The following is a 27,990-nucleotide window of genomic DNA, read 5'->3' on the forward strand; positions in this document are numbered from 1 at the left end:
TAGAACTCAAATTTGGGTTTTATTATAATCTATAAAATATACAGGATTCTTGAAGTACTGAAAGAGTGCAGGTAAATACAGTATTCAAGCAGTCACTATTTCTATGTACATGCTCATTAATTCTTCAAAAACCCCACAAAATTATCAAATAGATCAAAATATTGTCCCGTGTTTCCACACTATGTTCAGAAAAGCAGCTGTAATTTACAAAGATTTCCAGTTTCACAATACAAAAAAAAAGATAAAAATGAAATTGGAATCAGTTTGTAGTAATTTATTTGTACTTTGCCAGGACATGCAAGGATTCCTTGCATGTACATAAACAAATTCACTTGAAAAGTAACAGTTATAGTTAAAGCAGAGCCAAATAAAGTAAATATTCATATTTAACAGACAAAACTTCAGCTTACTTATGTCAGTTTTTCATTCTTCAGGCAATTAAAAAAAAAAGAGTAGTCTGTTATAAATTAAAAAAAATATTTGGGGAAGTCTGAACTACATTAAGGGACCTGTTTCTGCTGTTTATTTTCTAAATGGAGCACAACAAAGATACACAGCTCTTCCCACAGACCAGACACTGTACTTTTTTCTCTAATAGGGAAATTTACTTTTAAATTCACCTCCCCCCACACTTTGTAACTCTGGGATAAAAAAAAAAAAAAAGGTGATAGGGATATACAATTTTAATCTTACATACGAATTTATGATGTAAGGAAGTGGATAAATTATTGAAAAGAACTCTCAGTCACAACAGGGTTATCAAGACATTTCAGTTCGTTTTACGCAGTTTCATAGTTTCCAAGTTACTCGTGTATTTTTTAAATTAAGAAAAATCTCAATCCAAAACCCAAGTTAAAAAAACCCTAAAACTGTGCAACAATTACTGCTTCCCACTTCCCTCCCACATCTCCCACCCCTTCCCTTGTTTATTACACTGTACATTTTTCACCCTGACTTCACCTTGTTAGCTGGTTTAACTTCAGTATTATAAAAGTATGACAAGATCATTTTAATTTCATCTAAACAAAAAAGAAAATAAAACTTAAAAGTACATCTGCTTTCTTTCATGGTACATTTAATAGTGTCGGAAGGCTTTCAGAGAATTAAAAAAAATAAAATTCAACATTTAAACCCAAATCTAAGCTTCTTTTCCAGAAGTAATTAAGGTTTGGTTGAAACAACTTCTCAAATAACCTATTCCAGTTTTCACAAAAATTTAATTAAAAAAATCTTTAAGTTATTTGGTCCTTTGGCAATTTGCAGCACAAACAATGCCTACTGTACCAAACTCATTTATTGCCTTCAAAATGGTTTTAGTTTTACTGAGAATATTTAAATCTAGCATCCTTTGTGTTGAACAATAGTGTTGTTCATTTACATCAAGTCGGGTGCCCAGTCTGCAGGAATTACTCCTGGCACCAGAAACAGAATGGTATTAATACAGTTAAATAAAACAGTTTTGACATTCTTTTTTTTTTTTTTTTTTTTTGCCATGGATTCCAAGTACTTATTCAAGAATTCATGCTTCTTCTGCAAAATATGCTCTTAAAAATCTTCCTAGAGTCTCACAGATTTTTTTTTTTATGCAACCACAATAAAAACATCTTCTCAAAGGCCTGTCCTCTTTCTGTTTTGAAACACCAACAGCTTTCCGAGAACGCAAGTCTGACCTTCAAGCATGAGGGTTCACTCCTCAGACCTACAAAATGTAGCTTCTAATACGTCTCAGAATCTGAGTCATTGAGCTCGTCGTCTTCTGTATATGGATAGCCACCTTCCCTGCCAATGTTGTTGAAAGTACAGTAAGAGCTGTGGTCACTCCTCATGATTGGCAAGGAATCAAAAGTGACAGTTTTTGAGGTGTTGGTGTAATGATTAATGGCATTGAAGGTAAGGGCAGGTAATGTGCTGCTTGATGAAACAGGCATCATGGTGGCCAGAATGAGAGCCAGGCAATCGGCCACATCCTTGTTGGGCGCGCAGGCCAAAGCCGGTGTGTAACCTAGGAAGTCAAGAAAAAGCAAAACCTTCATTTAAAACCAAGACAATGCAAAAATTTCTCCAAGATCATAGTATCTTTCAGCTGCAAAAGTATTTTATATTGCTTAGTTTCACACTGTTTAAAAAATAAAAAAAAATTAATGCATTATCAATTAGAATTTTTAAGCTTCTGGTTACAAAAACAAGCTTGAAGTTAAGGGGCTTTGCAACAAAGATGTAATTGCTTTGTTAAGCACAGTTAGGTACTTTAGGCCAGCGAGAAAAGCCTGGATCTGAAAACAGTGAGAAAGTCACCTGGCTGAGGAGAGGCAAATAATGGCAGCCAACAGTGGGTGAAGGCATTCACTAAAGAGCCCTGCAGAAACCAGAGCTCAACGTCTTAAATGTTTCTTCATCCAGAAGCTTCCACCACAGCTGCTTGTCACCAACAGTTAATTTAATAACACTGCCTTATCTCAGTAACAAGCTGGCTAAAGCGGCAGGGGCAGTTAAACTGAACAGGCAGAGTATAGACTGTCAGTTAACCTATAATTTATTACAATATACAGTAATGTAAACTATAAAACCAAAGCCTAAATTTATTTTGCAGGATATCAGTTAAGAATTCAACAGAAGTCTGAGGAAATGATAGCTGGGTTTGCAGACTAGAACATGCAGAGACACCTCTTGGTTGCCCAACTGGTCCAGACAAACTGCAGTGACAACTCCCAAATGCAAGAGGTCTCAGGCCATGGAATGACCTGCAGTCAACTCACATATAGCTGTGACATCTCTTCTGGGTTACCATGGCTCTAATAATCCCCAATACTGCTTCTTCTGCAGCTTCCCCCTTTCCCTACGTACTTGTCTCTACTAATTCAATGTCAAGAACAACGCTTCAAATTCTCCTCAGTGGAGATCAGTGCATTGCTCCTGTCTCAGGCTTAACCATTCAGCACAGCACCTGAGGGTAAGTTCTGGCACAGGTCTCAGGTGTATCCACAGCACGAGCCACCACACTTGGTGGTGACACTGGCAGCTCTAGAAGCAGGGCAGTCACATATGTACAACCACAGATCACAGCTTATTCTCCTGATAAGTTCCCTCTCCCTGGCTCCACCCTGCAGTGTGTGCCCAGATCACCCTGCAGCACCTCCGCAGCATCTCCCACTGTGTGCGACAGACGTGCCCACAACGAGCTCAGTAGGGAGACGCATGTTCAGGCACGTGTGGGAGTCTGAAGTCCTGTGCATTATCCCCAGTTCCCAACTTAAAGGTGTATAACATCCAAGTAAAAAGCACACAAGTAATTTTAATTAATAGATAGCTTTAAAAGCAAAGTGCATGATGGACTTCTATCCAGACCTTAGGAAGGCATGGGAAACAAGACAATGCCTGTTCTACCAACAAGTGTTTTAACTGCTAAGGAATCATCTTTATTGTAGAAGTAGATCCAAGTCAGGTTTTAGCATAGAGCTCGGGAGCAGTTACTGTATTAAACAATTGTAAATAAGTTTTAAAGAAGTAGGCACACTATGGAAAATAATTGTAGCTAGAAATTCAGAAAACAGCAAGCAGGGGAGAGTCTTGCAGTTGAACTATTATTTGCTCAGGACAGACCTTGTGCTTGATGCTTGGAACAGACCAAGACAACAGTCCCTGCCCAAAGGAGCATACAATCCAAGGAAACACAGATAATTCAAGCACAAAACGCACCAGCTGACCATGCGATAGGGCCGTACAGAAGTGCAGCGCAGCAGATGTTTTCATTGTTAGTAAGGTACCACAGCACTTAAACAGCTCAGAGTTAACAGTGACAGTCTGCAGAAGAGATACATTTTGAGAGGATTCAGAAGCAAGGGCCAGAGCTCGCCACACTTGGATGATGACTGCATTTCAGGCATGTAAGGCAGAACAGAAGGCTCAGAACTGATACTCAGATGCACACCATTTAATATCTTTAATTGCTGGAGGTTGTATGAAGGTAAGATGACACAAAAAATAAGTTTATTCCAGTTGGTCATATGAAACACCATTTCTTTCCCTAATGTAATCTGATAATAGTTTAAAGAAGAAAAACAAGCAGTCATCTGCTACCTTTTTAGCTTCATTTGGCTCCCTCCCCCCCCTTTTAAAGACTGCTAAGTTTTTGAATACTCATACTTACGTTCCTTCTGGAACAGAGCATCCCAGTGCATCATAAAAAGGGCCAATGTAAAGATCAAACAGAATACTTGCTTTTGTTACAAGTTCTTTGTTCTCTAAAAACTGTGTTTATATTAATATTCAATTATAGGTCTTAAGCTCCTGGCTTTCATAAGCAGGAATAAAATATCACAGTTTTATTCTTGCCTTATACACAGGATGCACCATAAAAGACTGACATCTGTGTCCTCTATCACTTTATTTTGGCCTATATTAATTTAATGTTCAAGAACAAATTACATTTTTATATCACTTAACTGTAAAATGATCATTCATATGTCAGAGCAACAATAGCTATAAATAAATTTGCTTTAAGAATATGTTGGTAAACGTACTGACTCTGCTGAAATACTCCTACTCGATACTGGTATAATGTTCTGTATTTGTACCTGTATAAGCCTTTACAAAACAACAAAACTACTATCTTCATTTGTAGATGGGACAATAGAAGCAGAGTGAGTTGAGGCAGCCTCCTTGCACAACAGCAAACTGAGCCTGTGTGATGGGCACTGAGTTAAGACCAGGGCTCCCCCTGCCCAAACATAGAGCTGCCCCCTACCCTGGGGCCTGAAAGTTTCCATCAAGGCACCTATAGGAAAATCAGAGGCTTATTAACGTAGTCAGTGCAACGAGAGTTCCCAAAATAAATCCAAGGAAGCGTTACACTGGAAAAGAGATGAGAGTCTGAGGCACAAGTCAGTCTGTAAGCACTCACAGAAAAATTCCTTCCCAAAAACTGGAACTCCAATACAAACTAGAATACAATGCTTGGAAAAGAACTAGACAAAAATAGACAACAAAAACCCAACACCCAGAAAACCCCAAACAACCCAAACCAACCCCCTGCCTTTTTCTAGAGGCTCGAAAGGCCAATGATAACTGTAATGATGAATCTAGAAAGAGAAACTCCATACTGTGGAGTCTCCAGAGAATGCCTCCTCTCACTGCTGTGGAGCACATGCATATGACAAATAGAAGATAGACTACACCAGGAAATATAGCTAGCCTAGAAAGTTAAATAGTCAGGGAAAAACCCACTACAGAACAAAAAAAACCCTAAAAAGTTGGTTGAGTGACCAAAAATAAAACTTCATATGGTATCAAATGAAAGAAAAAGCTAGCAATTTCTTTTAAGACACATAAACTTACAAAAATAATGTCAAATTCAAGAGTATTTTGCAGATGCAGGTGATCTCAGTTTCATCATGACTGGTGTGGAAACATGGGAGAAGAAGTGAAAGATGTGAATAAGAACTGATACAGAACTGAGAATAAACCCTCAACATGGCTGCTTTTGGGAAGTATACTGGACAGTAATTTGCTTTTTCAGTTGCACTTACTCTTTTAAGAACCAAGAGGATTAATTTTTTCCACTGACAGTAGTTCTTAACAAAAGCAGTGTGACTTCAAATCTAGAGTTTTAAATATCTTATAAATTATTTATAAACTGAAATGCAGGTAATTGGAGAGACCTTGGGTTTTTTCCAAGCTTATATTTTCAACAATAATCTACAGCTCAGATCCAGCAGAAGAGGTCTCAATTTATACAGCTGTAGATACAAATAAAGACTGCTTGCAAAAAGTCAATGCAGCTTGATCTTTAAGTCACCCATGTGACTTTACACAGTCTAATTTGAGAAACACACAAGGAAAGTCACAGTGAACATTAAGAGAGGAAAAACTTTCCAAAGTGTAAATATCATTAGAAAACTATTAATTAGGCACATGTCTTCTGGGAAAAAAAAAAAACAAACACAAAGCAAACAAAAAACCCAACAAAAACCAATCCACTCCCCAGTCCCACCTACAGCTTTCATTTAAGACACACTGGAGTATGGCATAAGAGACGAACTCCCATACTTTTAAAAGCACAGTTTCTGAGGACCACAGATGTCTTACATGAAAATACGCAAATCAGTCAGTAGATCTAATTTTCTTTTGTTCTTACAAGGTGTATGATTTATTGTCATGATAAAACAGTTAATTCTTCTTACTTCCATGTGCCAAAAAACTCCAAAAAGCCAGAAGCTTGAGACCAGTAAGAGAGAGCTGTTAATCATACTTGATACTTGCTTTCAAAAGCTAACTCTGATATACCCCTTGTGATAAAATGAATAGCAATTCAATCCAGCTTAACAACTGAGAGTTATATTTTACTTTGAAGGTTATGTTTTAGTGACCATTTTTGGTATGCCAAAGCCAGTGCCTTTCTAGGTGCATCATAAAACTACATTTATAGTGCATCATAAAACTATAAATGCAAACCAAACACTTCTCGGCCATGACCTGCATAGTTCTGGAATGTTTTCACTATCCTTATACTTCTGCTGCTTGGCTAGAATGATCCATCCCCAATGCATTCTCTTCTTTGGAAGACCTACTGCAAGGCTCATATGAAATTTCTACAGTTATTGCTTTTCAGGGAATTGAGTTTAGAACCACAGTTCCTTACAGGGAAACAAAGTTAAATTTTTCTTACCATTTTCATCTACAGCAAGTACACTTGCTCCCTTCCCTAAAAGCTCTTGAACTACAACCGTTAGTCCATTTCGAGCAGCAACATGCAGAGGTCTGTGAAGACAAGCAAACTCATATATAAACCTTAGAACAAGTTATTAAGATAGGTAGCTAGCATCTAGTTAGATGCAGTACTTATACTCCTATGTTATTCACACATGATATAATATCGTTGATATAATAATTCAGGTGGGAAAAGCAGACAATCTCTTTTCTTATTGCAAAGAAACCACAAACTTTCTTCTTTTTATGGCAGCACAAGAGAGGAAGCAGCTGCTAGCGAAGACCTGCCTGTTTATGGACTTTATTATGTTAAAATGTCAGAAACACCTCACACCCTACTGTTGATAAATCCTTCACTCAGCTGTTGTAACAGATATTTTCACATCTGAGAGTTACTGCATATCACTGGCATCAATCACTAGAACCCTAAAAGCAGACTGGTAGTTATATTTTATTGCATGTAAATGCTTACAAGAGATACAAAAGCATTTAATCAATCTGCTTTTTAGAAACTACTATATTCCACTGGGATTCAAGATAAAAAAAAAATAAAATTCACAGTATAATGCATAAAGCAAGAAAAGCAGATTATTTTTCAAAACTTTAAACTATTAACCATAAATCAATTTTGACTTGATCTATGAAGGAAAGTGTAGCTTTACCTCAAATATTCTATCTTTTTTCAAATGCAAGTTTTTCAAAATTGCTTCCCACTGGCTTAAATAAAACCCTACCACCACTCGGCAGGAAACAGAATGAACAGCTCGCTTCCCCTCTGCTTTATATTACTCTTCATTCATTCTCAGATTCTTAAAGTTGTTCAAGTTAACTGTGAACTATATTTTGAGTTGGAAACAAGTGCGTTACCTAGAGATCAGAAATGTAAAAGATACAAATAGGAGCAGCTGTATCTGTGGTGCTTATATTAAAATTATAAAAATTCAAGAACTATTGAAGATATACTGACAAATGTACTGTAATTAAAATAATTTTAATATAGAGACCAACAATTTTAATTATTATCTTGCCACAAAGAAGGACTTAATGTTTAAGTTGTTCAGAAAGTCAACTTAGTTACTAAACATTTGCTAGAGCAGTAATATTTTAAACATCTGTTAAAACCTTGCAATTTGTATAAACATTTCATAGAGGTGCAAATGTGTACCTATTTTACCCCACGACATCTCTTGATCAGAGCCAAGGCACATGGGTGGAATTACTTTCCCACTTCTGTTCCCATCTCCTTTTTGCTTTTCCTTCCCTTGAGACATCCTTGCTTCAAGCCAGAAAGAGGCAATCAATCCCTTTCCTGCTTTCTGGTTATTTCAAGCTGCCTGAGGTGCACCATGGTGAGCAGCAAAAGCAAAAAGGAGGGAGTCTTACTTGAACTTGAGATCTGCTTGAACTCCTTAGTTCAAGCAGATCTCAGGGAATAGATGGAAGACTGGTAGGAGTTTGAGTAAGACAAGATTCCAGAAGGGACGTAATGCCAGAATAATATGTGAGTTGCTTACAAGTTCCACTGTTGGTTTTTTTGTTTGTTTGTTTGTTTTGGTTTTGTTTTGTTTTTTTTTTCCTAAATGGTCTGTGATAGAATTTTTAAAGCAGTCTGACAATTCACGTGCCTAACTTGACTGCACACGAGGTGTCAAGTATTGTCTGTAACACAAACATATTCTCTAAAAGGAAAACACACAGAAGAGTCATTTTAATAGCCCATCCTTATTGGTATGATATACTATACATTTCTAAGCTTTCCTTATGATTTGGGCTAACAAAATAGGTTTAATTCCACTTGAGAGAAGATCTTTAGAAAGGTTTAGGAATAGCATATTCTCCACGATATTTAATAGTGTTTCATCCTCAAAACATGAAATAGAAACCATGCTGAAGAATAAAAGCATAGTTCAGGTAGTTGTTTTTTGTCTGTGTTTTATTTTAAAGTAGCTATCTTTGAAGACCAAGTCTTAGTTTGCCTTGAATGAGTTGTTAACTGAGGTGAATTTTAATTGAAAAATTGGATAATTTTTAAAATAGAAAAATATTGGTTCACAGGTAATCTCAGTGGATTGCAGTAATTCCACACAGGAATCACAACAGTGTTTTATTTATCATCCCTTTTACCCATCTAAAATTGGAACCTTAAGTATGAGCAAAACACCGTTTCAATTCCAACTCAATTCAACTTTTGGCACCTGGTAAACAATTAAAAATCAACCAGTTTGGGAAAAAAAAATCTGAAGAATATTCCTCTTTACGAGCAAGATACACACCAAGAACTCATCTTTAAAATACCCTCACTGCTGATACGTACGTTTGCAAGGCTGCATTGGTGGCATTGATGAGGTTTCTATCCGTAATCTTCTCCAGTATTAACAAGGCACTAGTTTCATGACCCTTAACACAGAACAAACATCTGTCATATAACAAATACTCTTCACAAATTGCTTTGAATGCTTTTTTAAAGTAGTAGTATTTTCAAACGGTGCTTGATAACACAAAGTGCACCACTGGTAAGTCAGAGCACACACACCTTGCTGCAAGCCAAATGGAGTGCTGTGTTCTTAGAACGGTCTTGCAAAGTCAGATCAGCCTTAGCACTGCTAACCAGCACCTCTGGGGAAATAAAGAGTTGTATTAACTAAAAGCATATTCCTCAAAATATAAATGGCTCACATTTGTGCAAAATGAAAACAGAATTTTGACCAGATAGGTTCACAGGAAGGTTAACTATAAGGCTACTTCACCCACAGTAAGATTAACAAAGCTAAGAGCAGAAATATATAAAGTTTTCTCTTTACCAACTGTATTCGTCTGTCCATTTTCTGCAGCCATCATTAAAGGTGTTTTCCCAGAAGAATCTACAGCATTTACTTGAGCACTGTGACCAAGCAGAAGCTGTAGACACTCAACGTGATCTGTAAAAGCTGCTGCATGCAGAGGAGTTCTACAACAGATCAAAAGACAGTATGGCCACGTTCAGCCATGCTTTCTACTTTATTCAAAGGGACATCCTGACTGAGATCCTACAAATACTAAGGTCTGGGCAGTCCCTCCCACTGATCTTTTGGAATCAGTATTGTTGGAGTTGTGACTGCTGCCTTTAGAAAGTCACCTTCTCATTTCAAATAAATCCCCCCCATGTAGCTTATGCAATAGAGATATAATTTGATTCAGAAAAATTAAAAGACGCATAAAATTATATCCATGAAGTGATACAATTTAAAACATGCTCTGACTTGCCTGTATAATAAAAAGCTAGCTCAAGTTTATTAAATCAGACCAGGATTTTTAAAAATCTAAAATTTATTTCTAGCACAGAATAATAAAAAAAAACCTTTAGAGAATAAAATCAGAGGAATGAGGAATTAACATAAGTAGCAAATACAAAATCCCCAAATGATTGAAGAATTTAGCATAGTGTATGACATTACAAAAATTCTTTTGTGCATTTATACTCTTACCTTCCTTTTGAATCTGTTGAATTTACAATACCAGCACCTAGTGTATCAATTAACATTTCTGCAGCACCTTCATTGTCATTAATCCTATAATGAATTAAACAGGCTGTTATTTACAGAATGATAAATCTTTTGTTAAATACAGAAATGAAATTTATGAAGAATAATTTTACACTTCCTTACACAGCACAATGCAAGGGACTGAAAGAATTTCCTTCCATTTTCTGAAAGATTTCCTGTTCCAGGAGCAGCTCCACACAACTGTCATGACCTAAAGCAAATGTAAGAGTTAAGTATTACAAAAATGGGAAAAGGTATAATGATGGATTACAACAAAAAAAAAGATACCTAAATTAGATTAAGCAGTATTTTATTTCAAAGTTTCTAAGAAAGACTGGTTATATTCGACAGGGCTATGTTAAGGAACTAAGATATTTTTAGAATCCTGAAAATCACACTGACATTAAACACTGTAAACTTTATGAAATTTAGAAGGTGTCTCATGATGTCTGAAAAACACCCAGAACACTTAGTTTAACTCTTTAAACCTTTGAATTTCAAACTCTTCTGGACATTCATCACTTTGTCCACATGACAACATCTCCACCATTTAAGGTTTATTTTTGTTCCACTGACTTGCTAAAACCAAACGAAAATGAAGTCTATGGTCATAACACAATCTTAAAAAGAACATGTTCAACCCCTCGTACTAATATTTTAAAAATTCTACACCGTGTTTCTGGACAGGCAGCAGCAATGGTAACTATTTGTTTGACCTTAGATGCATATATATAGAGAGTTCAACATTCACTGATGTCTAAAGATTTGAATTTTCACAAGTCTTGTCAAATTTTTATCCCACAAATTAAGCATTTCTCTCAGTTCTGTTTTATTCATAGATTGTTGCCACTGTTAAAATGGACCAAGCTGCAAGATTTTAATTTTATGAATGTGATAGAGATGTTATTTTAGTTCAAATTATCACCCAGCTGCATCAGCTCAGTAGTTATTAACTTAATAATTCTTAATTTTTCTTGATCATGTCACTCAGAGGTGAAATAAATGACAACCTCTACTACGTCAGAAATGAACACACAGAACAAAATCTTTAGCAAAGGAGCTGAATGAATTTCCTACCTTTTAAGGCCTCCCTCACTCTCAAATCCATGAAAAGTATCAGTGAAGAAAAAAATAAATTCTTATTCAATCACTTTTATATACTTTAGCTTCTTATGCCTATCATGGTTGATATGAAGCAAGTTTAAAAACAGATTTAATCTGAAAACATTCCCAAGACTCCCTGTGAAGGTTAAGTTTTTGGAATGTGCGGCCCATTTCTATTCAAGGGTACTATGCTGAATTCCTTGAAAAACTCCTTGAGGCATAAAACTAAGAAGATTGTATATAACAAAGTATAGGACAAAAAAAACTCCATCTCTTATTATGTATTAGATGTTAACACATTCCTCTTCAAGATACCACATCTGTCATGTTCTCCCTCTGACTAATACAAATGGAAGGAGGACAGCCTTTATATGTTGCTTTTCCACGTAGTAATAACTTCTGCCTCAGTATAAACAAATACATTTAGAGCCGTATTTTCACTGGGCTGTACGTTACCATTATAGCAGGCCCAGTGCAGTGATGTGTAGCCGTGATTGTCTGCTATTGCAGGTACTGCATCCACAGATGTCGCTGACTGCAGGAGAGCTCCCAGAACACCTATGTGGCCACATGCAGCTGACAAGTGTATCGGGGTTCGTCCCCTACAGTCTCGTAGTAAGGACTTAGCACCATGTTGAAGCAGCGCTTCCACACATTCCTCATGCCCAGTAACTGCCTGTGAGAGGGAGAGGAAAGAGCGAGGTGGAAATTATTCATGTATATAAGCCAAGGGGTATAACTAAAGCAAGCAAAACTCAGGCAAATTCTTGCAGTTTTAATTAATAACAAAATAAGCAAAATAAGTTGTTCTTAAACCTGAAAACTGCCATTCTTTTGGAAAAACGGCAACATATTGTAATACCGATGACAGAATATTTTCTTGGAATAACATGGAATTAACTGCTAATCTCTAGGGCTCATTCAATTGTCTTATCTGGCAGAAACTATAAACAAAATATTTGGAATATGGCATGCATCACGCTTTTCTTCCTCCCATGAACACTAACTCCCCACCCTCAACAAAAGCTGTACTCTAGGACCTCTCTAGTCAACACTTTACAGCAAGACTAAGAGACTCCACAAATAGAAAAGAATTCTGAGGGTAGGGTGCAAACAGGCAAAACCCAGTCTTTTGAATGCAACTAAAAAGATGATTAAAACTAAGAATGGCAAGATGAGAATAATGAGAAATTCATTACTACCACATACTAAGTCTTGAAATTAGTACTTGAAATTAGAAAAGGAATATTCTCTTACCCCTCTATGCAATGCTGTCCTTCCCCACTTATCTTTGGCATCTACATTTGCTCCTTTGTTAAGAAGTGAATAAACGCAGTCGGTGTGCCCATTGAGAACTGACAACATCAGAGGAGTCCTAAGCAGAGAGCAAAATACAGTGTAATCTATCTGGAAATGGAATAGACTCAGCTGAACTGTAACAACTACTATCCTTCTGGTCAGCGTTGTTAAAATTCACGTCATGAATGATCTCCTTTGGCACTACCTTCACACTGAGAATGCCAGTCATTTGGTTTTTAGATTCAAGAAAATAAATTGATATCCCCTAACTGAGAAGTCCTGATTCAGTACTAGAATCCATTTTCTCAGCATCTGGGCAATGAAACAATTTTAGTTCCCTCCCAACAGAATATTTTTCACTGCCAACTTTATGTTTATTTCAATACACACAGCCGTATTTGTCCAAATTCAAATATAATCTCTCTTTAAAATAAGTAAAAAATTGCCACTGTTAAATATTTAGTTTGGTTTTTTATAAATGCCACAACTTGTGAAGGACGGAATGTCTGTCATTTAAACTCACTGTCCATTTCCATCTTGAATGTCCACTGCATTCTGTGGTTCTGCATTTCCTATCAGTAGCCGCAAACATTCTGAATGACCATTTGTAGCTGTAAAACATTATGAAAAACAGGGGTTTACATTAATTGTCTTTGAGTAGATGGCTCAAACAGAGTGCTAACCTGCTCAGACTAAAGCCCATTAGCTTGAAAACACACTGTACAGCTTTACCATTGTTAAAATATGAACACTAGAAAATAATTTCAGAAATCTGGTATTCTCAACTGTACAGTATTAAAAGTAATTGAGTCAGGTTGTCAATTGTCAACAGACAATTTTTTTTTTTTTTACATATAAATGAGGTTGCACACATTAACCATAATTAGAATATACGCTTATATGACATCCACAAGAAGGAATAATTAAATATAGTAATTAGTGTAAGTTTTGCTAGTTTTAAGGCACAGATAACCACATACTTAGCAATTGATATACAGATTTTGTTAACAACTGTAGCATGAGCATAGTTATAAAATAATAACTGAAATCACACTTAGAAAGGGGAAGGAAACGTAATGCATGGACGCAATAAACCAAGCAGTTAAAAACACGGGAAAAAGAAGAAACAAAAAATTGAGAAATCCCATTTAAATGCAGCTCATGAAAGATAAATGATTGCTTCTTGGAAGGGAAATTGTTTCTGACCTACAGCTGCAGTATTCAGTCCACATAAGAACAGCAACAATTCATGCTTCTGTAGCTGACAGAAATGCTAACACAAGTTAAGAAAGCTAAATCAAATAGAAGAATACAGCTTGTGCCATGGACAACAAATTAAGTGATTAGAATGATGATATTTTGTACATAATGTTCTTTTAACAGCAACATTTCTGTAACAGCATTACTAATAATGTCAATTTTAATAAGCCTATTTTCAGAGAGAGAAAAAAATAAGGATAGAGCATGAGTGCCAGACTCTCAGGAAGGTAGGCTTAGACATATTTTCTAGGAAATTCATCGAGAAAAGGAGTGCTATTACTTTGAAAATGTTCAGGAGTCATTTAAATCCTTGGAAAAAAAATCCAAGTAAATTTTCACGTCTCTTCTCAAACGTGTCAAAATTCTCCAAGACTCCAGTCATTTCTAGAAGTATTTTACTGCCAAGACAGGCAACACAATTCACCTAAGTTTGGGCTGTGTGCTGACACTCATCAGCACAGCTAGCTCAGTCAGTTGAATGAACAAGGACAGTATACCCTTCCAGAGGCAAGTGTGGAACAGCACTCCTTGAGCTGAATTGATTTACTAGATTAATAGTGGTTTCTACTCAAAACTGTTTCGCTATTCCTTATCATCCATTCCTAAACATCGTTTCTTAGAACATTAATTAGATTTCAAAATACAGAGATGATCCACTTCAAAAGACAAAATTTTAGAAGTCAGAACATACCTGCAGCATGTATTGGAGTTCTCTTTACAACATAATCTTTCACCAAGATGGATGCTCCCTGATTAATGAGCACATCTACACATTCCACATGTCCCTTAAAGGCAGCGAGATCCAGTGGTGTCCTTCCATTGTTATTCCTCACATCGAGGTCCAGCAGTGACTGCACCAGCACTTCTAGAGCTTGATGGTGGCCATGATAGGCCTACAAGAATAAGAAAATTCTTCAGTTTTCCCATCCTTCACATTTTTTCCTTTCTTACCAGGACTACATAAATGAAACTGTTAAGATAGTATTTTTGTTTTAATATTTAGAAGAGGTACTGATATAGCACATCAGTAATCATAATAGTTATGATTAATTAAAAAAAATCCCACAATTTCAGCAAAAAGGTTGGTGTTTTTTTTCTATATTCTATCTATCTATTCTATCTATATTTTTTTTCTGTTTTATCCTTCCAGCAACTGCAACTCCTTTCAGAAAATCATCTGTCTCCCAAACTAACAGTCTTTTGAATACTGCAAGCTTCATTGCTTTATGTCATAGTTACATCATACTCCAATTATTTCAAGTGAAGAACATAAGCAAACCTAAGTAATTCCTGTTGGCTTTTTACATAAGATATTAAAAAAAAAAAAAAAACACAAAACCAAGAGTAAAAAGAATACAGTACAAATAGCTTTCATTTACCACTATTAAAGATTATTTTTTACTTTGGAGATATAGACATATATAGAGGTACTGCATGAGACTTACTGTATTTTCATAAAGTACAGTGTCATTTTTCAATTGCTTGAAGTTCAGTGAAAAGATGAAAGCTACATATTCAGCTGCTTACTCTGTATTTTGAGTGTATTTGTATAGACAGTTTCACCACTGTCCTACCCTACTCTTTGTGCAAATCTTTCTTCAAGTATTAAGGAAAAATATTTCTCTTACTAAACAACAAGGAAGGCAAAACAATGTGATGATTAAAAAAAAGTTGTAATTACTTACAGAACAAGTCTTATAAAAGTTTCATTACTATAAATTATAATATAAATCTTAGTTGGAAGATTCCACATGAAAGCTGTTCCATGAAGCAAGTTTCGAGTGAAAGGCAAAAATCACCCTGTATACCTCATTCAGGAATATTAGTGCGTATGTTTGTATTTTTATTGTTATTAAGCTATTTTGAAAAAATCCAGAATGAATAAACCTGTGCAACGACTGTGTGCCACTAGAAGAGCTGTCATCACTAAAGAAGGAAACACTTACTGCTAAATGCAGTGGACTTATGGGTGCTCTGTTGTCTGAATCATTCAGCATGTCAGTACCTGATGTTTCCATTAGCTGAGAGAGAGAAAGTCAGAGTGAGTGCAAAACCCCCTCATCTTTAAAAACACTCAGCAATATTTGCTACAGTTTCCACTATACACAGCTTGAAAAAGAAAAAAAATAGGAAGAATAATATAAAATTACTATCTCCTGATCCCCTTCAACCTTTTACAGAGTTTGAATTACAGTGACTGCAACCCTTTCCACATATTCAGCCTCCAAGCCCAGTTGGTTAATGTTGCATAACAAAGCAATAATTAAATCAGAAACTAAGCTAAAATTACTATTTTTTTCTGAAGCAGCCATATGAAATAATTTAGATGAAATGTATACAAAGGAAAGACAAGGACAGGTGACAGCAGCAGGAAAAAATAAAAAACCAAACAACCAACCAAGTAAGTTTTTGGATTAGGTGAAAAGTGAGCAAGAAAACAATATGAAAAGGTCAGAAGGCAGAACAGGAAAACATTTCTGAGAGAGAAAAAATGGTCTCAAAAAAGGTAGAAGCAGTATAGCATTAAAATATCTATGTATATACATTTCTATTTGTTACTTTCAGATGTGTTCAAAGGTTTTAATTCTGGGTCTTTTTCAAGACCATTTAATTGAGTACAAAAGCAGAATTAAAACATTCAAAGCGGTTGAAGAACACAACATACATTCAAATCATATTTTCATTATTGCATTTTTATAACATGGTCATGCAATTGTTTAAGTAAAAAAGTACATGGCTTAAAAAGTTTCCTATTTTAAAATTCCAAAGTGCAATTAGATCTAGATTGTAGTTGAAATTAAATAGTACATTTATGCATTGAAGAAATGGTTGAATAAGTCTAAAAAATAAGCATTATTTTTAAAATTACATGTTCTCTTTTGCTGTATAGTAATACTTCAACAGTGAGAAATAATACACTTACAACATCTAGAGGTGTTTCACTTGCAATCTGCAATTAAAAAGTCAGAGTGCACGTTTGAATACATTTGAATATAAAACTGCAATTGCAATAATAACACTGAAGCTGTATAACACAGCGTATCAGATAACATATATTTTTGCAAAAGGAGTAATAAAAAACTAAGGCTTTATTATCTAAAATTCTATTATGTGGCCAGTAATTACTGTAACGACATGAATTAATTTTATAAGGCACCCTTTCTTTACAGGTTTTCCCTATATTTTCATTTGCTCCTTCTGATGACCTTCATGAAATTTCTTAAAAGTTCATGGTAGTTACTTTATTTCAGCCACCAGCAAAAAAAATTAGCAGTATAGTCTAAGTTAAGAAACAAAACAAAACAAATGTCCCAACATTCTCAACGAGAGGATGCCCTCTATTTATCTGAGAATGTATTATCTTTTTAAGCCAGTATCCAGCATCTTAGCTCCTCACCTTGCTTCTGCTTTAGGAATACCAAATGCTTAAATATTTATCCTTACAGAGGCTGAAAAACAGTAGTGACCCAGCTTACAGGTGAAGAACCAAGGTGGAGGAATCCCCTGGCCTCTCCATCACCCTCTGTAAGAGCAGCTGTTACAGCTTTCATCTATGATACGTTTTCTTACCAATTCAAGACACAAGCGATGACCGTAAGCAGCTGAATAATGAACTGCATTGTATCCTTGTTTGTCTCGGATCCCTGGGTTGGCATCGTTTCTTAGTAAGTATTCCAGGCACCTATTCAAATTGACATATGCAACCATGTATCTAAATGTTGAATTTCAACTTAATGCTAAGTGATAAATTGTTCCAATTCAACTGGAAAATAGAATACAGCACACAGGGACACTGATTTAATGTACAACATTGGCTAGGACTGGAAAACACCTAACTCATTACATCAGAAGTTAAGGTCATTCACAAAACTTGCAAAATTTGAAAGAGTCCTACTCTGCACACATCCTCCTGCATCTTCTGAATTATCTGGCTTGGTTAAAACTAGTGTTTCATGGCTATTTTTCTCCTAGATAACAAAATTGCAGTTACCTATCCTAATATCAATGAGTACCATTTTGTATGTTTTTCTGCATCAGTACATTCCTTCATACTTATTACAGAAGGAAGACAATCAGTAGCTGATACCATGGTGGCACCCTGGAGTCACACACACATACACCTCTACCACCAGATGCCATTTTTTGATTTGTTTATACAGTAAACACACTGAGTTGTTTACATACTTATTTGCTACCATTCCTTACTCTCATTACACAGACTTATAAGGCAGATCATGATCAGCACAGTTTCAACCACAGACATTCAGCCAGAAGGGTGAAAAATAGGGGATTCAAGTCAGCTCACTTTCTCCCTAGTTTTCTTTTTTTTAAGAGACTCCATGTGTGCACCCTAAATGATTCCAACCAATAACTCTACTCATTCATAATTTTATGCTGTCTATAATTTCAGCAACATTTTGCAAAGACATTATCACAACCTTGAATTTGTTGGTGAAACCATTTGGTTTTCTGAGGTGTACCACAGGGGCTTCTCTCTGGATTCACTAAATACTTCTCTATCAGTTGAATAAAATGCATATGAAGCTAAAAAATATATTATCCTGTCAAATCCAGCTTGGAATCCAGCTTCCTTAACACAGTTTACCTAAAGGTCTCACAGATTACCATTATTAGTAGTGACAAATGGATATACTGACAACATGAGTACAGTTCTAGCTCCTGTTTATCTCATTGAAAATTGTTTAGTACAAAGTTCAAGGGAATTTCAACATCTTTAGTTGTATGACATGGGTATGCTGTGATGTCATGTGGAAGACTTTCAGGAGGAGATGGCAGATTTAGATTTGAGAGGCAGGAATACTAACCTGCCCCCTGATCAATGCCATTAAGAGTGCAAACTTGATCATTCAAAACCCCAAGGAATCCCATTCAGTCCTTGGAGAAATACAGACAGAAATCCTACAAAACCAGCCATCTCCGGAGGGAAGACAGCATGACCCTGCAACATCAGAACTCTTGAGTTCTTTCAAGGAACAGCCTGGAGTCAGCAGATGGAACAGTGCAAGTTCATCAGCTGAACAAGATCCAATGCCGGCCGAGATGAAATGGAAACACATTTCAGCACAAGTAAGACAGCTGTACCGGGTCAAGGGCCTGATAACCTCCTGTGCAACAACAGCTATTTGCTGAACTAAGACCTGACATTTGCTTTTCCAAACAAAGGTTGAAAGTAACAAACCAGGTGAGTGAAGATTAAAGGGGCAAAAAGCTGCAGCAAAATCTATGAACAAAGAAGTGTCTAATTACAAAGGACTCTGCCTCATAAAAAAGTTGAGACAAGCAGAAGCAATGCCAAGCTGCAGTCTGACTTCCATCATTTTGTGCCCAGCATAAAGGAGAACAGGACTTCAGCAGGTAGTGAAAAAGGTAAAAATGCTGTTTTAAAATAGTAACATATGTAACGTAAGATGTAAGTAACTTTACAACAAGTTCGGCATATCTAATAAAAAGCTACCTGTAAAACATATCTATGTTTTTAAACCAGTTAACTTGGGCTTTATTTTCCCAGTAAACAAATGCCTGGATTTCATTAATGGCAACTGTACTTGCATGTTTTTATTTGAATTAAAATGGGATGAGATTCTCGAGAACTCAAAGACACATCAATTTGTCTCATTAAGAGAAAATTACAATCCTTACATTTTATTTGTCCACTCCTCTTAAATTTCTTCATTAATTTTAATCAGTGATTCTGTGTTAAAAATCATGGCTTATTAATAAACGTTACATGTCACTGGCCTTGGCTACCTAAATTTCTGCACTTGTGTACCTTCTCTACTTACGTGCTCACAAAACCCACAATACAGTAAATATGATGCAGGAAGCTAAGTCTACTAAAAATCCTCAAGTACCCATTCTTTCAGTGCAAAACAGACAATTACCTTTGATGTTTCTTTGCATGCAAGATAGAGACTAACTTTGCATCTTTTGCATGCTTAACTGTCCTCAACAGGTCTCTTAAAAAAAGAGATAATTCAAACTTTCTGAAAGTCCAGGTAAGTTAAATTTATTTCCCACGTTTATTGGTGAACTGTCCATTAGAAAATTCTAACATAGAAACTGTATGGGGTTTTTCTCCCTTAAGATTCTGCTTATTTTACCTCATTCTGAAATCATGCTTTTCTCTCTCATCTTGTCAAAATGAGGCTTACTGATGTTTGTTCCACATCAGAAGCATTTGCTAAAGACACAGAGGAAATACTTCTAAACAGGAACAAACCAGAATATAATTTTCAACAAAAACATCCTTGTCTCTAAACTCCGTCTTTAAAGATGTCTGAACAAAGAATGTAAAACCACACACAAACACATTTGGAATTTCTATATAGATGGTTTCCTGACATGTTTTTTCCCAGGCTTTATATTTCAACTGAATAATCATTTTAACTTCATTCCTATTTTGAATATGAGTTGAGCAGCACTGGTTTTCCAGCTGTTACTAATCATCTTGCTGCATCAATATAAAAAGCTTCTCCTCAGGCCATTCTGCTTTGCAGCCTGTCTTCCAGAGACCCAAATGTTAATCAGAAGGGCAATACCACGTGGGTCCCACAGACAGTCCTTTGAGTTACCTCACAAAGCTCTGCAGTATTGTCATCACCATTCTCACTTGTGCCTTTTGTAAGACAGATGGCAAAACAATCTCATCTGAAGAACCATTATAGTTTGGAGGTTTTCAGAGCAACTGGGAAGCTAAAATTAATCCTAGCTCAACATGTAAGAGCGCAATTAAAGCCAAATTATCTCAGCTAACTCCAGCAGGAATTGAAAGTATATCTAAAAAGCAGCAGACAGTTTTATTTTGCAATCTGGCTTTACATAAAAAAGGGATGTTCTTCAAATATAAGTTCAATGGCCATGAAAATATTTTTTATTTAGCCTTCAAAACCCAATCTGTAAGTTATACGCCACCTCATTCCTACTGTTACCTCACCTTTTAAAAGATGCTGTATTGAAACAAGGCAATATGGCACAAAGCAGCACCTCTCCAGTGAAGGTGTCATTGTATGCATGTGAAATGCACACCACGACCAGTACACGTGAGTGTGTGCACAAGCAAGTGCTGCTGAAGTCTCCCCAATATGTACAGTGTCTGGAGCTTAAGTGACATCATCGATTTTGTGCTATCTATATTCACTTTGCATGACAGCTTTTAGGGCATTAATAAACATGTAAAACCTAACCATTAGTTACAAAAAAAATTAAGAGATTTCTGGATTTACGAAAGATTGTGGATGCATTTCATTAGTAAAAGTGTAACTATATCACAAAAACTTACACTCTCAAGAGACAGAGTTGTAATGCCTAATGAGACTATTTTAATCACGTAACAAATGAAGAAGCATCTTATATTGAAATGATGAGTTCATTTATATCCTGCTGTAGACTTTCTGTGATTCACAGTCTAGCTTCACAGTGCATTCCTGAGTAATTACACAGATTTTTGGGGCAATATTAAGAACCCTCCATAAAACACCATCCTTCATCAGAATTTGTTTGTAAAGCAAAATGACCCTACTGCTCAGAGCTGTCTTAAAAACCCCCACAAAAAATATTTAGCCAACAACTACACAACAGATGTGACTAAAAACTCTATTCCCAATGAATTCCTGAATTAAGACATCTCCATTATAGGACACAACAAAATTATTGCAAGATATTTTACTATTGTCCATTTCCCCCCTCTGAAATATTTGTTACGTAACATATTTTAAATATAACGAACAATACGTTGTCAAGTTCCACCTTCAAAAATACAAAAAATGCATTTGGCAAATCTGAAGGCACAGCATACATGACATTCACAGCTCAAATGTTCCTAATGAGAAAGGCTTTAGTACAAAGTATGCCACTTACTTCCCATCTGTGTCTGATGCAGCTGCATAGTGCAGAGGTGTACAACCCCTCTCATCAAGGTCATTCACACTAGCTCCAGATCCCACAAGGGCAAACAGGCACTGATAATTACAATTGGCAGCAGCATAATGGAGTGGAGTTCTTTAGTACACATTTAAATAAAAAGTACAATGGTAAATAACAGCAAAATAATATTATAGAGACAGAAAAAGCAAAATAAAGTGAAACTTAAATCCTCCTTACATTTTTAAACAAGTATTTGGGGTGAAGAATGCATCATTACAATATTAAAAAATGGGGCCGTTTTCTAGGGACCATTTAATAATGTGGAACGGTAACTAGGAGATTTATTTGCCAGCCAAAATATGCACAAACTTTGTATTAAAGGAAGTTTTATATGATTTTTTTTTTCTGTAAACTTGTAGAGGGAAATCAAATTTACGTTAGAAATATTATTTTCTGTTAGGTAATTTCAAGCCACATGGAAAAATCAAGAACTGCACAGCAACTAAATGAATTAAAAGTAAAATACAACAACTAACAAACAGATGTTTTTGATAAATAGACTGGAATTTTGCCTAAGAGACGAGAGCATTATTTATTTATTTTTAACTATACTAATATATCAGAGGCATTGAAAGAAAAAATTTAAAATATACCTTGAAATATTAGTACTCATGTATAATCTCAGAGAAAACTTACAGCAGTTTCAAATACAAACAATTCTCTAAGTAAACTAGTTCGCCCAAAATTTCAAAAGGATCAAGATGACTCAGAACTTCACTTTTATTTTTAAAAAGAGACTGCTGCTATAAATATCTGAATTTCGAGGAGACAGTCAGGCATTTTAAAGTGTCCCACCTCTTCCCTCTCTCTTAAAATGACTTTTTCCAATTTCTTTCCACTTTACTTGAATATTTTCCATCTCCTGAAATAATTGCTTTAGATAACATGCACATTTAAACCAAAATCCAAACTAGGAAAGAAAATAACTTTCAATGACATAATTTGTGACATAGTTGTTCCTTTCTCAGGAAATAATGAAGTGGAATTTAAAGCAAAATACAAGTTTGGGTCCATAACATTTTCCTCAGTTCCTACTTCTGCTGTTCACATCCTGGAAAATCATATTTTCCATGACGTGACACGACATTTTACACAAGTACTGATCATGCCATATGAACTTTAATAATCCTGTACTAAAAATAGGAATTAATGTCATTCCAAAAGAGTTAAGAGCTTAAACAGGGAAACAGAAAGGGATGGATATAGTGAAAGGAAAAAGGTGAAGCAGTTATAATAAAATAATGGATATTTTAATAAAAGCAGCTTAGAAATAGCAACAGATTTATAGATTTGACTAATACATTATTTGGAAAACATTACTAATGTCCTTGGATGAGAGCAATTTAAACACACTAGATCCATGTTGTAAGCAAAAAAAAGCACATAAAAATTACAGTTGAATACGAAACTCAGTCTCTAAAAACAAGACAAAACACCTACTTAATGAAACACAATAAACAAACTGTATTTGTGACTTTTGATGTTGAAGCACAGTTTATTTAGAGACATTGTATCTTAAAAAAACATTTAACCTGGAACACAGACTTGCCCACACACCAATATGCTACTTCTGCAATACTTTTAACAGTCCTTTACAGTACACAAATCTAGAATATCTTACCTTCCAAATCTGTCCTTTTTGTTGAAGTCTGCACCAGTATTTAGCAGAAGATTTAGGCACTCCAAATTCCTATTAAATTAATGCACTGTTACTCATGATTGCAAATTTAATTTCTTAGTATTGGCCTCTATGAATATCAGAAGTGCTACACATGTACATCTCACATGTTATTTTTAATGGAACTGAACTAGAATATGAAATTTTTGATAAATACATTTCTGCATGTAAAACATATTTCATAATTGCTGGACAAAATCAGCAAAGAATATAAATTATTTCATGACCACATATATAAATTTTATTGATATCAAATGGCATGCATAAGGCACATAAACATGAATGCAATTCAATAAAAAAATTCAATTCTTGTAAACAAACAATAACACCTGCATGTTACACACTTTTTGCTACCAGGATTTCAGCACAGAGGCAACTTTTTACTGCATGTTTTTTAAAGCCAAATATAAGTTGCAACATAAGTATTTAACTTTTTTGCATAATCACTTTTCAATAAAATATGATCATAGTTATAGATGTACAACACTGTTTATAGTTTAAACACTACCTTGGTAACTTTCCTAAACTGGAGATGAATGACAGAATATGCCACAAATTATGTGTTTTCATATGAAAAGAAACCAATTTAACCCTAAAACAAGGATGTATCTATCAAGTATCTTTTGACTTGGAATGATTACTTAACACCATTACTTAAACAATACTCAAACAGAAAAATGAAAATATCAATATCATGGAGTTCCTGTGTCCCACAAAGTGTGTCATGAAATTTATTACCCAATTCTTCTTTTGAGTAGGTGCTATAGAAAACCTACAATACAATAACAATAATCAATATGGATCACAACTCAAGTGATGAGTAAGTAGTTCTGACTACTTCATTCACCTAAACTCTGGAATTAAATTATTGCTTTTAATTTAGTTAGATTATCTTTTGTTTATGGATTTGGTAAATACAAATTTCCCAAAATTGCTGTTTTTCCACCCCATGTTCTACAGTAATTTGAGGTGGGCATGCCATTTTTGAATGTTGTAAATTCTAAAAATTATATAATCATCCATGGAAATTTAAAAAAAAGTCAGTTCATCCCCAAACATAAACCTAAGGTAAGGCTGCTGATATCTGGACAGTGTACTCCAGCAATTACTTATTGAGCTGAATAGTTAACTTATTTTTACTGACTGCAGATAGAATCCATCTTGAAATTATTTTCATCGTTACATACATTCCAAGGGGAGCACAGAGAGGAAATACTAAAAAAAAACAGCAGGAATGATCAATTGAAAAAATAACATTAAATATAAAAGCACGAATGCTTTGTTGCATACCCTCCAGCAGCAGCTGCATGAAGACAAGTCCTGCCAAAGTCATCTGGTGTGTCAATGTCGAAACCTACAACACAAATATTTTGTAAAACCATTATGTAGCATCACTTTTCACAAAACTGCTGTCATCTACTGCGAAGAGAAATGCTTGCTAAGCAAACTTAACACCTATTTGCAAAAAAGCACTCAAGCATTAAAAATTACTTCATTTGAAACATGTCCTTGCTATTTGCAATGTTTTGAAAAACAGGCATTTAAAAACATAGGGATCAAAAAATGTAACTGCAATTTCGTATCTCACCACATATTTTGACACAAAGATTAATATTTAAATCAGGTTTCAAAGCTACCTTTTTGGTTTGAAAGAACTACTATACTCTCCTAAGAGTCTTGCCCTTGTATAATGTAACTTATTCATTCAATCTCCAGTTTTCGTACCTGGGAATGATGGCCTTTTTTTTAGCTTTTTAAGAACTATTCAACAACAATAAATAATGAACAACACAGGATGCCTTATGCAAGAGTGCTATTATTTCAAGACTGTTTTCCTACTCCATATCCCATAAAACAGGTTTTGTAGGCGCCACTACGTTCTCCTCTCATTTCGATCGGCAATGCTATATGGCAAACACTTTAAGAGTTTACTAATTTGATTTGAAAAGTAGCCTTTGATGTTTTCTTCAAAGGTTGCTTGTCTGCCACCACTAACTACTTAAATATCATTCAGTACTGGAACAAGGAAGAATGGTGTTTTGTTAAGGTCTGCACATGAATATTAATTAATTTTAAAATCAAGAGATTCCTAATTTACATAAAGGAGACTTTTCCTCCCAAAACCAAAAAGGGCACATAGTCTGCAGATACCAATCCCCACACCAACAGCACATGCTAACATGCTGCTTGCACTGTCTGGTCTCTCCAGCCTGAAGGCTGAACATACTCATCTCTGCTCTAGGCTAAATTTATATCCAAGTTTGCTCAACTCATGTAAAACTCACAGAAATCACTTGCAAGTCTTCTGCAAGGTTTCCTTTGCCATAGTGAATCTCTAGTAAGGGCACAACCACCATAATATTGTGAAAGAGCCAGAATATCCCTCATTCTGAACACATTCAATTGAAATATTGTCAATAATTGGACAGTCCTTTTCTGGGGTAAATCCTTGCAAGTTTGCTCAGAATAGGACACTAAATAACAAGCCTTAACAATAGGTAGTTATATTCTTTTAGTTCTTCTCCCAGGCTTCCCTAACAAACAATATAAAGCTGTGGAAGCGACTTCTTTCTTTTCCTTTTCCCCAACACTCTCCTCCCCACTTTTGTTTTTTCAAAAAACATTAAGTGTCTTCAGATTAATACAGAACCATTTAGTTTATTCTTATTTTTCTTTTGTTACTGTTAAGTTCCCTTTGGACAAATCTACTTTCTCAGAATTGCAATGGTTCTAAGAGCTTTGAATTCCCATCAGACTCTGGCCAGCAAGGGAACTAATGACCTTACAAACTCCACAACTTCAGGGAGGAGTCAAACAATGAAGGAAAAGCGCAGTTTGCATTGCATGTGATTAAACAACACACCACCAATGCAACAGCTTCTTAATGCAGCAGTCCACAGAGTCATCAGAGCTATCAGGTGTCCACTATGGGAATAGGTAGGAATAGATTGATCTGTACTAAGCTAAAGAAGTCATGGAAGAGAAACAGCAGGATGCTCTAAGAGGTCAGAACATCAGTCTTTCTCCTCGAAGTTTCATTATAGTCTAAGCCAGTCATCTCACCTCTGTAGCCAACTCAAATGCACAAACACAACATTAAAGAACTTACAAATGCATTATTACAATTTGGGTGATTTTTTTTTTTTAATTACTTCTGCAAAAGTTTGCGTTCACTTTAGCTCTGGACTGTCCATTAAAAAGCAAGCACCAGGTTATCAGTAAACTATAAAGATTTTTATGTACTACTAAACTAAGATTTAATTAAAAGCTACTCTATGAAATACAGAATGACAGGCAAAACATGCATAAGAATTTAAAAGAGTGTCCTACCTGATGAGAGGAGCTTTCTGCAGCAGTCTGAAAATCCACTTAATGCTGCCAAATGGAGAGGAAACATCCCATGTATACCCCGCCTAAGATACACCATAATCAGGTATCACAGTTTCATTACAAGTAAAATAAAACAAACATGATTGTGTGCCAAAGTGCACATGCATGGTGGGTTCAGCAAACCACCTGATTAGAATACTGAGCAAAATTCACATAATAAAGACTTTCTTACAAGCTATAAGAATGCATTAAATCAGTACAACAGCCTATTAAAACTTTCAAAGCTTTTACTTGAAATACATAAAAGGAAAATCTATTTCTCTTTTTCTTGGTACAAACTGTGATGTACTGAGTAGCTACTTTAAAGTACAGTACAGGATAATCCTATTTCAATTTGAAGATGACATTAAAAATCATACTAGTCTTGTTAATATAACAAATACATTTCTAAATTCTCTCGGCTTGCATTCATGTCAGTAAAGTTACCTACTTTGCAGTGTCAGCACCACTCGTAATCAGCGTGTTGATTAATAGCTCATGGCCATATCTAGCTGCTATGTGCAAAGGGGTATTTCCATTCTTATCCTCACAGTCTATTTCAGCTCCTATAATAAAAAGTAATTACTAAGTAAGAATATACGTAGGCATACAGACACTTTTGTTAGAAAAATAGCACTGATGATAATTTAAGGAACGTTAATAATAGTCAATGAATAACTACTTTAGATTTAAAACCTATACAGCTTTCAGTTGTATTAGGTAGTTGTAACAAGAAGAATACAGAAAAGCACTGTATTATGTAACAATATGGGACAATTTTCAACAACTCAGGAAGAGAAATCTATATATTTTCCTGCATTCTGAAAGAGAAGCAGTTCTTCAGTGTAACTTATCAAAGTTTATAAGCAGATATGCCAGACTCCACCATTAACTGGTCTGATACTGGACACTGGATCTGAAAAAAAATTCAGTATGTTGCTACCAATAAAAGAGGACAAAAATATTCGTAATACTGGAAAGTTGATGACAGAGCTACTCCCTCCCCCTTTTTACCATTTTGAATGATGGTTTGGGATCTTGAAAATCTACCATGGATCGCTGTCATGTGCAAAGGTGTTTTTCCATCTTTACTCTGGAAAAGAAAAAAAA

At 35.4% G+C, this 27,990-nt stretch overlaps 1 protein-coding gene across 3 annotated transcripts in view; it reads right to left on the reverse strand.

The window, feature by feature from the left end:
* Positions 1-27,990, reverse strand: part of ANKRD28 (ankyrin repeat domain 28) — a 120,962-nt gene continuing 92,972 nt past the window's right edge. For 2 of the 3 annotated variants that reach the window (XM_027880065.1, XM_027880064.1), the window contains exons 9-28: positions 27,895-27,973; positions 27,332-27,446; positions 26,842-26,924; positions 24,802-24,865; positions 23,455-23,523; positions 21,768-21,908; positions 17,460-17,571; positions 16,813-16,839; positions 15,836-15,910; positions 14,581-14,782; positions 13,153-13,240; positions 12,588-12,705; positions 11,787-12,006; positions 10,350-10,437; positions 10,170-10,253; positions 9,507-9,652; positions 9,239-9,321; positions 9,020-9,102; positions 6,665-6,756; positions 1-2,002 (exon numbers count right to left, since the gene is read on the reverse strand). In XM_027880065.1, coding sequence (XP_027735866.1) covers positions 1,716-2,002; positions 6,665-6,756; positions 9,020-9,102; positions 9,239-9,321; positions 9,507-9,652; positions 10,170-10,253; positions 10,350-10,437; positions 11,787-12,006; positions 12,588-12,705; positions 13,153-13,240; positions 14,581-14,782; positions 15,836-15,910; positions 16,813-16,839; positions 17,460-17,571; positions 21,768-21,908; positions 23,455-23,523; positions 24,802-24,865; positions 26,842-26,924; positions 27,332-27,446; positions 27,895-27,973 — 2,256 coding nt within the window. In that variant the 3' untranslated portion in view covers positions 1-1,715. The other variant, XM_027880066.1, reaches the window with a different exon arrangement.

The sequence above is a fragment of the Empidonax traillii genome, unplaced genomic scaffold (genome assembly GCF_003031625.1).
Source record: "Empidonax traillii isolate 1590-97213 ecotype Southwest subspecies unplaced genomic scaffold, ASM303162v1 scaffold64:size1360303, whole genome shotgun sequence".
NCBI lineage: Eukaryota > Metazoa > Chordata > Aves > Passeriformes > Tyrannidae > Empidonax > Empidonax traillii.